The following is a 12,159-nucleotide window of genomic DNA, read 5'->3' as shown; positions in this document are numbered from 1 at the left end:
TCATGACTTCGTCCTTGCCATGACGACGCAGATGCAGACACCTTCCTTTGCGGAGAAGCTACGCGAGGCGGTCAAGCGAGAGCCGGCCCCTACAAGCGACACGGAGCTTATGAACCTTTTTGAGGGTTTGCAAGAGGAATTCCTCGCAAGCTATGCGGTCACACGAAAGTGTGGGGCCCACGAGAAACAAGAAAAGGACGCTAGTGCGACAGCGCCGGATGGGGCAGCTATCCTGCAACAACTGAAGGATGCCGTGCTACATTTTCCAGACAAGGAGACGGAGAGAGTCATTAGGCAGATGTGCTTGTTGCAGGAGTCGCAGATGATGTCAATATGCTCCTCCACGCCCTCACTTGCGTCGCTGTTACACCACGGGCACGATCACAGTCACGGCCATGATCACAGTCACGGCCATGATCACAGTCACGGTCACGATCACAGTCACTGTCACGGGGTCCCCAATCAGCAGGAGATGATGATGATGCAAATGGCGTTTCAGTCCCTCTCCCCACAGCTACGGCAGGATATGATGCGCATTCAGCAACTCATGCAGAGCGGCCAGCCGCCCACTGCAGAAGACGCAGTGAAGATGCGGGATATAAATGCCCACTTAAAGGCGTTCATCACCACATTTCGGGAATTTAGTGGTGCCAACGAGGCTACAAAAAAGTGAAAGGGATTTGGAAATAAACTGTGGTCTTGCCAAAACTGGATCGGTACGACATGAAAGAAGAAGAATGGCAAAGAAAATGCAAAATAGAAAAGAAAAACACGACAAAAAAAAAAGCAAAATGGTGGTGGATTTTTTTTCCTTGGTGATTGTGGGCGTGCATTAACGCAACGCAAAGGGAGAAGAATGAGACACATATACAACGTCTATTGCAACTGAATGACTAGCGGGACACAAAAGACACCCAAAAGGCAGGTAGTACAGGCGTGTAAAAAATATACGCTGCAAGATAAAGGCGACTAACGGTGAGGAGGCAGCAGACATTTGCGCGTATAAATATATCTTGGGAACAATGGGCAGCGATGCTACAACTCGCGTCGTTCCTCCCATTGGCGTTGGGGTCTTCCATAATTTTCTACTCTGCATGTGGGCATATGCAGACAAGGCAAATGCAACGAGTACCCTGTAGCTACCATTCCACGTGGGTCCTTTATCTATATCATTCTTTGTTTCTTGTTAACTCCCTTGTATGCGGCATAGTTATATCTGGTGTGGTATTACATTTGTAATGCTCATTTTGTATGTCTCCTTCAACACATCCCCGTGCATGTCCCTAGCCATACCAAAGTGTACTCGTCGCTTCTTCTTTTTCCCCCTTTTTTTTTGATTTCTTTCTTTATCCTTCCCCTCTTCCTTCATGCGCGGCATGTCCATGGTGTGGCGCAATACGGCGCAGACTTGGCAACAAGCTTTAAAAACAAAACAAAACAACAACGAAGAAAAAAAAAGGGACTTTTAATCCGCCTTCACTCTCTTTCTATTTGTGTACGACTCTCTTTGCATGGGAAAAAGGAACCATCAAAACAAAAACAGAAATATAGAATGCCACCAAAGCAAATTACACGCGCTATAAAAAGAGGCGTTCGAGTTATTGCTGATGTTGTTAACGTGGCGGGGGACGATGACGCGTTTGTGGGCGGAAACGAACAGTACGACGAGAATGAAGAAGAAGAAGAAGCGTCGGCGAGCCTGGGACGAACGCCAGTGTCGTCGCAATCGCGTTCCGCAAGGATGGCGAAGGCAGTCACTTCGTCGCCTCCTTTGTCAGGGGCTTTGTCGGTGCTGAAGGAGGCGTCTTGTTCTTCTAGAAAGCGTTCTCGCTGCTCCGGCGGCCAAGACGCAGCAGAAGAAGAAGAAGAAGAAGAGCCGGAAGAGCTACAGATGCGTGACACTATTGCTGACAGTCGTCGCAGCGGTGCCAGTGATATCAGCAGGGTGAGGTCAAGCGGCAAAATGCTTCAGGAAGGTGAGGGATTCTTTCATGACTTGAGCGCCATGGAGCCGTTGCGTGTACGCCTTGGCGTCTGCCCTTTGCCAGGCAACGCGACGAGTGCTACAACATCCTTGCCCGCATCGCATCCGCTCACTGGGCCGGAGAGCTCCACCACGGTGCTGCTACTTGAGGCGCGGAAATTCCTCGCATTGCCAGAAGAAAAGGGAGGGGTTGATGTTGTTGGGTGGGCCGCCGCTTTTTCGTCTGTTGCAGTGGAGTTGCCGGGTGAAGGCGTGTATAACAACGCCTCTGTTTCTGTGAGTGTTGTATTGGCACCGTAGTCAAGAAACAAATGACAGAGCGAGCTGGGGTGGCTGATTGTAAATGTCCCCAAAGCGGCTGTGGACATATATATATATATGTTTCTGGCGCTCGTTTTTGCCTTATTATTATTATTATTATTATTATTATTCCGTGTGCATGTATGTGAGGAAGCGAGGGACGGGGGTATAGTAGGGATGAATGCCGTGTAAGAATATGCCCATTTTGGAGTGAAGTGAAAGGCAGGAAATACTCATTATATATATATAAAAAAAATGAGTGAGCAGTCGTCATTGTTCTTGTGAATGATATGCTCTTCTTCCTTGATTGATTCACATACATGCGTGTGGAATGCCTCTGGTGTGCTTCTGTAGATGTACACAAACACGGCGACGAAAATTGCGAGAGAATGCTGGGAGATTGTTGCATTCTTCTGATTTAGGTTTAGCCTCTCTTAATTTTTGTATGTGCGTTTTTTTTTCTTTTTCACTTTTACATCTTCCGAATCACTGATGCAAAACAGTCGACCAAGCTGTCGTAGGTGCATCACAGGTCGCAGCAGAGGAAAAGAGCGTGAACTGCAATTGGGCACGCAGGCTAAAAAGAGAGCGGGCGGGAAGGTGAAAAGGGAATGCTTCCATGGGAAGAGGCAACCGCAGCTGAGCTAAGTGCCGCAACGGCGTACCACCAGCTGATTCAGCAGCAGCAAGAGTCATTACTGCATCAACTCCACCAGACACACTCTGCCGCCTCAATAGGATGCAAGAGGAGTCTACATGAGGAAACTGCTGCAGACAAGGACTCTGACGAGGATGAGGCTAGTGGTGACAGCATCCAGGCGGGCGGGGACAAGATGATGGCAGCACTCGGTCGGTGGGCAATAGCCGACCACGCCACAGCCAAGGATGCCTCGGGGGAGGAACCCGGAAGAACTATGGAGCATTGCGGGGAGGCCGTGCGGGGCTTGTTGCTGCAACGCGCCTTAACAACCTTGCAGCCTCTGCGCACCGCGCACCACACGCAGGAGCAAACAGAAGCATATGTTCATCACAGTGCTCATGAAATGGGTCGAAGACGCCAACGCGTAGAGTTCATGTTGCAGTGTCTGCCCGACATGTGGGCAATTATCACCACCAATGCGGCAGAGAAGCTCCATTAGAACTATTTGTCGTCGTTTTACTGGTGTGACTGCTGTCGCTGCTGCTTGTGGCGTCCCTATCATACACGCGCACGCTGTTTTCTTTTTTCTTTTTTTTTTCATTCTTTGAACGGGTTGTTTGGTTATCGCGTCTGAGAACATTTGTGTATGCTTGCACTCCCAGCGTGTGCGGTGTTGTTGTTGTTTTTTTCTTTGCTTTGGGTGCTCACGGGTTGTTTCGAATGCATATTTGCTTTTTTTTGTTTTGTTTTTGGCGTGCACCGTGGACTATTCATCCCTACCGCTGGCTGCGTCCTCCGTGTTGTACTTATCCTTTTCTCTCTCTCCCTTTCTTGTTGTCCGCGAATGAATGCCGTGGGCACGGCAAGCGGACGCGGCGCTGCTCTTTCTGCAGCAGGCACAAGGTTGCCAGTTGGAAAGAACGTGAAATTAAATTAAGCAACGAAGAAAAAAGCTTTCAAAACTTTCTTCTGTGCCCGCACTCAGCGACAGTGAGGGCAGCCGTACGCAAGAAGACGGGAGGAATTTTCAAAAGCAGTACAGCGCTTTTAAGACGAAAAGAAGCCAACATAAAAAAAAAAAGGACGAGGGACAGTGGACTGAGAGAAGAACTTCCCTTTGAAGCATGCGAACAGGCAAAGGCGTTTCGGAGGGGCAGGCGTTTCACCGGCGTCTCCTGTCTGAGTACAACACTGAGATCACCCTCGAAAATTACGTCTCATACTTTGAACTGAAGCCTATTGCCAAGGCGGTGGAGCAGCTGCGACAAGAGATTGATGAGCGCAGGGGTTTGGCGGCGGCCGAGGCGGCGTCAGCCACACTCTCGTCCACACCGCAGAGGGGTGCCGCAGAGCCATTATCACAAACAGAGAGTGAACTGGAATTGATGGAAATTATAGAAAAGCGGCATGCACTGGAAGAAAAATTTTTTGAGGAGCTGAGAGCCTCCTTCGTGAAGGTAAAGAGGTATTTGTGGCAGTTGGAGGATAACCTCCTTGTACGTGTGCATGAATTGGAGAAGCTAACGGAGGAGGAGATCCGCGCCCGCCCGGATGAGTGTATTGCCGAGTTGTACGTGAGTGTTCAGACCATCCTGCGCTACCGTTCGCTTAATCTTGCGGCGTTTCGCAAGATCATGAAAAAATTTATGGCCCGCTGCGCATGCGATAGCTTGGAGCTGCAGCAACGTCTGAGGGCTGTGGATGATACCATTGCCAAAAGCGCCATCGCACAACCACGACTTGATATCCGCCGCATTGCATTGGATCTTATTGCACTTTATGGTACGGTGTATCGTCTCACATATGAAGAGACTCTGACGAACTTAAGCCACTATGAATACAAGGCTGGGGTCAACATCCGCCGTATTTTACCACACAGTGAAACGTTTTTCTTTACCCTGAACTTTCCGCATCAGGAGAGGCAAGGAAACTTCGCGGTGCGTATTCTACCCGGGGACGCGAGCGTCTTTTGTGAAAAGATGATATGTGAGGTGTTGCAGTGTGAGCGATACCCGCCGTGTTGCAGTCAGTTTCCAAATGGGGAGGTTAGTGTAAATTTTGCTCGAACCCTGCGCGGAGATGATGTATTCGTGCTTCAATCTATGGTGCGGTGCGATCAAATTGGTCTGTCGCTCTCTGGCAACCTCATGGAGTTGGCTTTGATGCTGCATACGGCAAAGTTAAGTTCTGCCGCTCGGGTAACAGCAGTCATTCCTTACCTCGCCTACGCTAACAGTGTCTCTTCCATGGCTCTTGTGGCCGAGCTGCTTGAAAAGATGGGCTGTCAACACGTGATTACAGTTGATATGTTTAATGAGCAGACGGAAGGGATGTTCTCCGTACCACTGGAAAATATATCGGCCAGGTACGAGTTTGTTCGTTTCATTGTCACCCAGCTGACAAATGAGGGTCATGATTTCCGCAACATATCGGTTGTGGCCCCCACAGGCAACGCCGTCAACCGCGCAAAGGTTTTTGCAGATGCCTTAATGAACTACAAGAAGTTATCCAGTGAGGAGAAGTTTGTCCCTGTTTGCACGGTAGTCTATCGTCATCCGTGTCCGGGACCACCTCTACCCACAAACATGTTGCCTAGACCCCGTGAGTCCTGTGAACCTGCAGCAGCAGCGCCTCTGGAGTTTGGCTCTTCTACCTATGCTGAACTCGATCAGGTCTCCGATCGAGGAGTGGCGGCCCGCACAAGCCGCGCACCGCTGGAGGCCATGCAGGCAGCTCCCACCTCCGTCCATTCGACTGGCGAGTTGTCTGGCGCTACGAACATCAAGCAACAGCAACAGCAACCACAAGCAGGAACGGTGTCAAATGCGCCATCTCCAGCTGATGGAGGAAGTCCATTTAGTTCTACGAACGGCATTTATGCCTACGAGCAGGCGCTGCGGCAGCAGCAGGAAGGCACAGGGGCCATTCGCGAAAGGCACCTGGAGAACCCCGCCCAAACCGAGGGTGTGGCACTCGTGGGTGACGTCAGGGATCGCCTTTGCATCATTGTTGACACCATCATTGATGAGGCGATTAAAATCTGCCGCACAGCCTGGAAGCTGCATGAGGCAGGGGCAAGTCGCATTATCGTCATGGCGACGCACTTCATTCTCTCCGCTGGGGCTGAGGAGCGGATCATCAACAGCCCCATTGACCTCGTTGTTGTTACCGACAGCGTGAACCAGGACGCCGCGCTCAAGAACCCCCTACTCGCACGAAAACTTCGGCTACTGCCCATTGCCCCGCTGCTTGCCCGCGCTATTGAGAAGATGCATACGGAAAACACGCTCAGGACATTCTTCGAGAAGTAGTTCTGAAATGAAGCGTTGAATAGCGACAAGGAAGGAAAGAAGGAAAAAAAAGTGTACAGGCGCACACATAGATATATATATATATCCAATGTGTGACGTGTGTTGTTCTTCTTCTTCCCACTTGGAGTGAGGTGGTCAGCCCGATGTAAGTCGGCTCTTAATAGATAAGGCGTTTTTTTTTTGCTTAGTTACGGAAACTTTTAGGATAAAGCACTAGCTGTTAATAATATCTTGTATTTATGCATCTACCCGTGTCTCCTCCCTGCTCCTTCTTCCTATCCCGCCCCATGCATGCATGTCACCCGGCATCCTCGCGGACGGATACCATGAAGTAAGGGGTCTGTTGTGGCACAGGAATGGCATAAGAAATACAAAAAAAAAAAGGTGGGAGAGACAGAGAGAGACAACGCACAAACGATGAAGGGAAAATACATTAATGAAGTACGAGCATACATTTAGGGTGCTGCAAAGGGTGGGTAGGAGACGGGAATAAAGCGTGAGAAGCAAGTTAACAAGGGACCTTAGCCTTCTCATGCTTTTTTTCTTGACTGATACCTTGATGAATTTAAGGCAGTGATATATATATATATATATATATGTACTGCTGGAAATGTGCAAAAATATACTAGTGTCATGGTGTGACCTGCCTTATATACACACGCATGTGTGTCGCTCTAAATTATATATGCGTCTGCCCCACTATTCCCGTGTGTTCTTCTGTCTTTATGCGTGTCTTTTGCCTTCTCACTTTCTTTCTCTCTCCCTGTGTGTGTGTGTGTGTGCTTGTATTCTTGCCGCGTCTGTTGACATTGTGGTGCACAGAGTGCGCAAAGGATGAATAGCGGGAGAGCAAAGAAATCAACTATACGTCGTAGGCTCTTTTCATCGTTGGACTTGTTAGACTCCACCATTTCCCGCAGGGACAATAGCACCAGCGTCAGCAGCACTTGTCACTTTGGCCGCATCACCCCTCAACAGCGAAGGCCATTATTTTTGCATGTTTCATTTCAGATAAATTTGTTGTTAGTGTTGGTTGTGGTGCATTTACTCCTTGCGGTGACTACAAGCCCTGGGCACTCGCTGGACGTCAATGCACCGTCGTACGTGCCTACTGGTAGATGGGGTATGCCTGCCGCAGCAGCGACGGCAACTAGCATGAGGGATAGTTTAGGGGAAACCTACGTCGGCTTCACGGGTTGGAGTGCTACCGCAGTAAAGTTGAACAATACGGGCATCTTTCCAGCCACTGTTGCATTGGGGCGTTATCTAGTCATCATGGGCGGCTCTGCCATTGTCCCGCCATACACACCAGTGTTGATGTTTTTGTACCAATATGCCCTTCCAACAATCAATGTGGTGGATATAACGACGGGGTCACGCGTGCTTCCATGGATGCTTCTACATAATGAGTCAACCGGGGTCAAGCATACTGCGCCTGGTCGCCATGCTTCACCTTTGCGGCCGTCGTCGTTACCGTTACCGCCTCGTGTTCCTGCACAATTGACATTTCCTGCCGTTGGGACGGCAACTGCAGTTCGGCTTGGTCAGGCAGCATACATCATGGGGTTTTGCACAATGCTTCCTAGTAATGTGATTGTAGAAAAGAATGATGAGTTTCACGTCTTTCTCCGGTCTGTGCAAGAGGTGCGGCTGTATCAGGAGGAGTTTCCTCCTCTGGATGATGTTACGATGGACATACGGAATGCAAGCCTCCCAGCGGATGCGCTGCTGCGTTTCAATGCTAGTTGTGTCGGGAGTGGTGGAGATATCATCTACATTGTTGGTGGGGTCTCTTTGGAGAAGATGGTGCCATTGGCCTCTGTGTCCCAGTACAATGTGGTAACAGGGCAATTTATTGAGGCGGGGCTACTGCTTGACGATCCGATTGTTGCACCTGGTGTATTTGAAAGCAGTGGTCTTGTGTTTATTGCCGGTGGCTACCGGGAAACCACGGGGAATGGACTCGTTCTCAGTCGCATGGTGACCGTCATTGATCCCTCGCTGGTCAAGGTGAGTATTGGAAGTTACGATGATACATGGCAGCTCAATTGGCTCGCCCCGCAACTCGTGATGTATAACCACACGCTAGCCGTGATGGGCGCCACAAATGGCCGCTCCTTTGACCGACAAGAGGTATGGTCAGATCTCCTGCAAATGCACCACAATGCGGAAACTGTGTCCATTCCCTTCCCACCGCTACGCAGCAATGCCGCTTTGTTGGCCGTGACTAATGTGGACGGTGTCACTGCCTATCTCGTTGGTGGGCAGATCCCACCGCCGGACGGAGCAGGCATTTCGTTGGACGTTTTTACCGGGAAGATGAATGTCAACGATGGGCATCTGGCAGTGAGCGTCGTTGGATTTCATTATATTTCCCTTGCGAACGAGGTGTCGGAGGAGGAGGAGATAGAGACGGAGGTGGCAGCGCAAAGGGAGATGCAACGCACACGGCAACATGTAGTCATGAAGGATGGAACAACACCTTCCATGAAGGCCAATAAACGCGTGAGAGACGAGGCAACAGAGGAAGCTGCCGCAGCAGGAGTAGCCATCGTAGAACAAGAAGAGAGGCAAAGAGAAGAAGAGGTGGTGAATTTGTATCCGTCTATGTCAGAGGATTCTGAAAGTGTGGGAACACACACACCCTCGCATTCGTTGAGGAGTACGTCAAGCATGACACCAACCGTCAGTCCGTCTATAACGCCAACGCCACCACCACCTCCTCCGCCTACCCCGCCTACCACGGACCTGCCAAACAACGATGGCAACATTACCGTCTTGGTGAATGGATATGAGCCCTTGTGGTACAACTTTACGTTTAACATTCTTCTCTCTGAAAGCTTGGCACAAGCCTGTCCTGGTCTCATCCATCCTGGTAACTATGTGACAGGCACTGGTCTCGATCGCGTATCTCCGTGTCTGTTACGTCTCTCTGATTCACCCACATGCAATTCGCGTCTTCTGGACATTGGTAACTTGTCCTCTGCCAACACACAGCCGTACACTGTGAATGAGGTGGATCCAATAACAAATACTGTTCTAAAGAAAACAACGATGGCGGTGGGACCTGTGACACTTATAGGCTCCCTCGTAGAAGGTATTATTAATCTCACTGGGCATGGAGTAGGTTATGGCGGCCCTAGTGTTGCTTCCCTATCTGGGGAACATCATCATCGTTACCGTCGTCGTCCGCGCCCCATTTACGGAAGAAATACCACGAGACCATTTTATGAGCAATTTTTTTTGTATGTATGTTTTTCCAGTGGGGCCTTTGTACTACCTCAGTGCGAGGGTGGTATAAATGCGGCAGTTTGGGATGAGGAAAAGGATGTTAAGAAACCCTGTACCACCGCCTTTTACAGAGCGTTGAATGCTGAGAAGCCCTTTGTTCTTTCCCCCGTTACAAAGTGGGTGCCTGGTACGACTACAACGACCACGCCTCCACCCTCCCCTGCGTCGGATAACAACATGTCTTACGGCAGCATTGCTGCACTTGTAATATCTATCTTTATTACCATGCTCCTTGTGGCAGCTGGGCTGTTTCAACTCGTGAAGCGGTACATCGATAAGAGTGCTAACAAGGCGGAGCTGCAACGTTTATTTTTGCACTATGATAACGATGAGGATGAAAATGATAAAGGTCGTGGTGTTGGTCGTGGTACCGCTCTGCCTGTAGATCAGAAGCAAAGGCTTCTTGATGGCAAGTACCACGTGCTGCATCGTCTTGGACGAGGGAGTTTCTCCGTCGTCTACCTTGTGGAGCGGGTGGAGGATGGTCAACGATTTGCGCTGAAGTACGTCCAGTGTGCGGACGACGTGGATCGACTAGAGGCCATGCGGGAGTGTGAGGTTGCCTACACTCTGCAAGGGCACCCCAATGTGATTCGGCTGGTGGATATGTTCATGTCGTATCGCTTTGATACAAATCTACATGCTGGTGGAGGGCGTCAGCAGCGTTCTGAACGTCAATTGAGCTCCCCGAACGAATCCGTTATGGTACGTGTGGAGGACGGCCGTGAAATTCATCCGGCCACCCCCCAACGTGGAGCAATGGCAGTAGCGACTCCCAGCGAGAGGTATTTGTCACTTGTTATGGCGTACCACGAGAAGGGGGATCTTGGAAAGTGGATTCGGCAGAAAAAGTCAGAACCAATGATTCCAGAAACGACCATTATGAGCATTGCCTTTCAGATCTTAACCGTGTTGCAGTTCATGCATCACCGTGAACCCGCCATCATTCACCGCGACTTAAAGCCTGAAAATATTCTGCTTGAATCTGACACTGCACGCGGTCAGCGGTGGAAGGAGAGCCGTGGGCAGAACGGCAGTGCAGAGTCTTTGCGAATTGTCGTTACAGACTTTGGTCTTTCACGTGTGATGGACAAGACGTTTTGTGAAACAGGGGTTGGTTCTCTGCCCTACGTGGCGCCGGAGTGTTGGCAGCGGCACTACTCCACAAAAGTGGATATATGGGCCACAGGATGTATTCTTTATGCAGCCTGCGCAAAGCGCGTGGAGAGTGACAATGTGAAGGTGATGTTTAGTGAATGCGGTCGACCTGATTTTAGGAAAAAGCTGATTAATGAGTTAACACAGGTGTATGGGTACAGTCTGGCATTGGCGGCCTTCATTACATATTTGCTTGAGCCAGATCCTGCGCGGCGCCCGAGCGCAGAAGAGGCGTTGCGGCTCATTCGCAAGCGACGGAAAGATGCTATGGACGTAAATGCCGAGAGTACCATGGTGCCTCTCTACAAAGACGACGACAACAACGATGCTGGTGCTGATGATGGTGGTGAGAGGAGTGACAACGACGTTGCGGAGGGCCGGGATCGTAGTGGGCATATTGTCAAGAGTTATGGTCAAGGCGGAAGTGAAAAGCAAGAAGTATTTTCTGAGACGACCAGCAGCAAGAAGAATCACCCTGTTGTCGTCCACCAGAGCGGGACCGGTAGTGGCAGGCAGCTTCTGGCGCCTACGGTGCCGCCGTCCGTTGGCGGGGGTCAGACACCACAAAAGCTGGCCACACCCGCTGCCACCAATGTGGCTCCGCTAAGGGAAGACGCAGTGGCATCCGACGGTAGAGAGCGACAGCAAATGGAAAGTCACCGCAGTGATGGAAGTGCGGCCACGGCGACGACGCGTGCTGACCACGACGCGCCCGTGCGCTCCTCACAGGGTGCAGCAACGTCACGCAGCACCATAGAGACGAGCAGCTTGGCTCGCTGTTTACGCCCGGAGTCGCATCAGGGATATCCACAACAGCAACACTCCTTCAACACCACCGACGGGCCCCTCGGCGAGGCAGCCGTACCTTACCTTTCACGCGCTTCAAACGCGGCTACCAGCAAGAAGGAACAGCGGCGCCACAAGCTGGAAAAATACTTTGAGGCCATAGCTGAGGACAGTGAGCAATGCGACTTCTTTGTTGCACGAGAGTCTCAGTCTCTGCTTTCACTCTCGCTCTCGGCGACGCTTAGAGCTTCTAACGCACTGGGTGTAATGGAAGGCAGGACGTCATCGTCACAGCCCTTAGCGTTACCGTCCACAGTCGCAGCTTCGGAATCCAGCCTGCGGAGTGCGGAGAATGTTGACTGCAAGAATAGGATCCCGGAGACTGTGTCTATGGATTGTCCCAGCGTGGAATTTTTTTCAACGGCGGCAACCGATGGGATGTTTTCAAACATGAGGAAAAGGAGCCGTGGTGTTCCCCCTGGTGGCAACCCAACCACCGTGAAGAAGTCGACATCATCATCCACACTGTCATGAGCGTCCATGCACACTTCTTCGATGAGGCAGCACCATCTGCCTGTACGCACGTCCGGCCCAGTTGTTCCATTTGTCCTATGTGTTTCCCATTCATGAGTTCTTTTTGTTTTACTGTCTTCCCTCTCTTCCTCTCTCTCTCTCTCTCTCTCTCTCTT

At 50.6% G+C, this 12,159-nt stretch overlaps 6 protein-coding genes and 1 pseudogene across 6 annotated transcripts in view, besides 6 other annotated features; all 7 read left to right on the top strand.

Moving 5' to 3' along the window:
* TraAM80_06264 (uncharacterized protein) overlaps nucleotides 1-23 on the top strand; it is a gene marked incomplete at both ends in the record, with an annotated part of 582 nt that extends 559 nt beyond the window's left edge. The window contains one exon of the mRNA XM_029383115.1: nucleotides 1-23. This exon is cut by the window's left edge and continues 559 nt beyond it. Coding sequence (XP_029237108.1) covers nucleotides 1-23 — 23 coding nt within the window.
* Nucleotides 20-673, top strand: TraAM80_06263 (uncharacterized protein; the record flags this gene model as incomplete). The annotated part of the gene is made up of 1 exon (XM_029383114.1): nucleotides 20-673. One exon carries the CDS (start codon nucleotides 20-22, stop codon nucleotides 671-673), a length of 654 nt encoding a protein of 217 aa, XP_029237107.1.
* Nucleotides 674-737: 64 nt separating this feature from the next.
* TraAM80_06262 (hypothetical protein) lies at nucleotides 738-940 on the top strand (annotated as a pseudogene).
* A 483-nt stretch (nucleotides 941-1,423) lies between these two features.
* Nucleotides 1,424-1,458: a microsatellite.
* A 94-nt stretch (nucleotides 1,459-1,552) lies between these two features.
* On the top strand, nucleotides 1,553-2,284 carry TraAM80_06261 (uncharacterized protein; the record flags this gene model as incomplete). Its single annotated transcript, XM_029383113.1, has 1 exon — nucleotides 1,553-2,284. One exon carries the CDS (start codon nucleotides 1,553-1,555, stop codon nucleotides 2,282-2,284), a length of 732 nt encoding a protein of 243 aa, XP_029237106.1.
* Nucleotides 2,285-2,386: 102 nt separating this feature from the next.
* Nucleotides 2,387-2,415: a microsatellite.
* A 480-nt stretch (nucleotides 2,416-2,895) lies between these two features.
* On the top strand, nucleotides 2,896-3,423 carry TraAM80_06260 (uncharacterized protein; the record flags this gene model as incomplete). Its single annotated transcript, XM_029383112.1, has 1 exon — nucleotides 2,896-3,423. One exon carries the CDS (start codon nucleotides 2,896-2,898, stop codon nucleotides 3,421-3,423), a length of 528 nt encoding a protein of 175 aa, XP_029237105.1.
* Nucleotides 3,424-3,500: 77 nt separating this feature from the next.
* Nucleotides 3,501-3,530: a sequence feature (A-rich).
* Nucleotides 3,531-4,048: 518 nt separating this feature from the next.
* Nucleotides 4,049-6,235, top strand: TraAM80_06259 (putative ribose-phosphate pyrophosphokinase; the record flags this gene model as incomplete). Its single annotated transcript, XM_029383111.1, has 1 exon — nucleotides 4,049-6,235. The coding sequence occupies one exon, from the start codon at nucleotides 4,049-4,051 to the stop codon at nucleotides 6,233-6,235; it is 2,187 nt and encodes a 728-aa protein (XP_029237104.1).
* A 576-nt stretch (nucleotides 6,236-6,811) lies between these two features.
* Nucleotides 6,812-6,836: a microsatellite.
* Nucleotides 6,837-6,999: 163 nt separating this feature from the next.
* Nucleotides 7,000-7,017: a microsatellite.
* A 52-nt stretch (nucleotides 7,018-7,069) lies between these two features.
* Nucleotides 7,070-12,004, top strand: TraAM80_06258 (protein kinase; the record flags this gene model as incomplete). The annotated part of the gene is made up of 1 exon (XM_029383110.1): nucleotides 7,070-12,004. The coding sequence occupies one exon, from the start codon at nucleotides 7,070-7,072 to the stop codon at nucleotides 12,002-12,004; it is 4,935 nt and encodes a 1,644-aa protein (XP_029237103.1).
* A 111-nt stretch (nucleotides 12,005-12,115) lies between these two features.
* Nucleotides 12,116-12,158: a microsatellite.
* Between the last annotated feature and the right edge of the window lies 1 nt (nucleotide 12,159).

Source organism: Trypanosoma rangeli (genome assembly GCF_003719475.1).
Source record: "Trypanosoma rangeli strain AM80 chromosome Unknown Tra_15.4_contig_00223, whole genome shotgun sequence".
In the NCBI taxonomy this organism is placed as follows: domain Eukaryota; phylum Euglenozoa; class Kinetoplastea; order Trypanosomatida; family Trypanosomatidae; genus Trypanosoma; species Trypanosoma rangeli.
The sequence above is the reverse complement of the archived record's forward strand: the minus strand, read 5'-3'. Positions and strand labels throughout refer to the sequence as shown.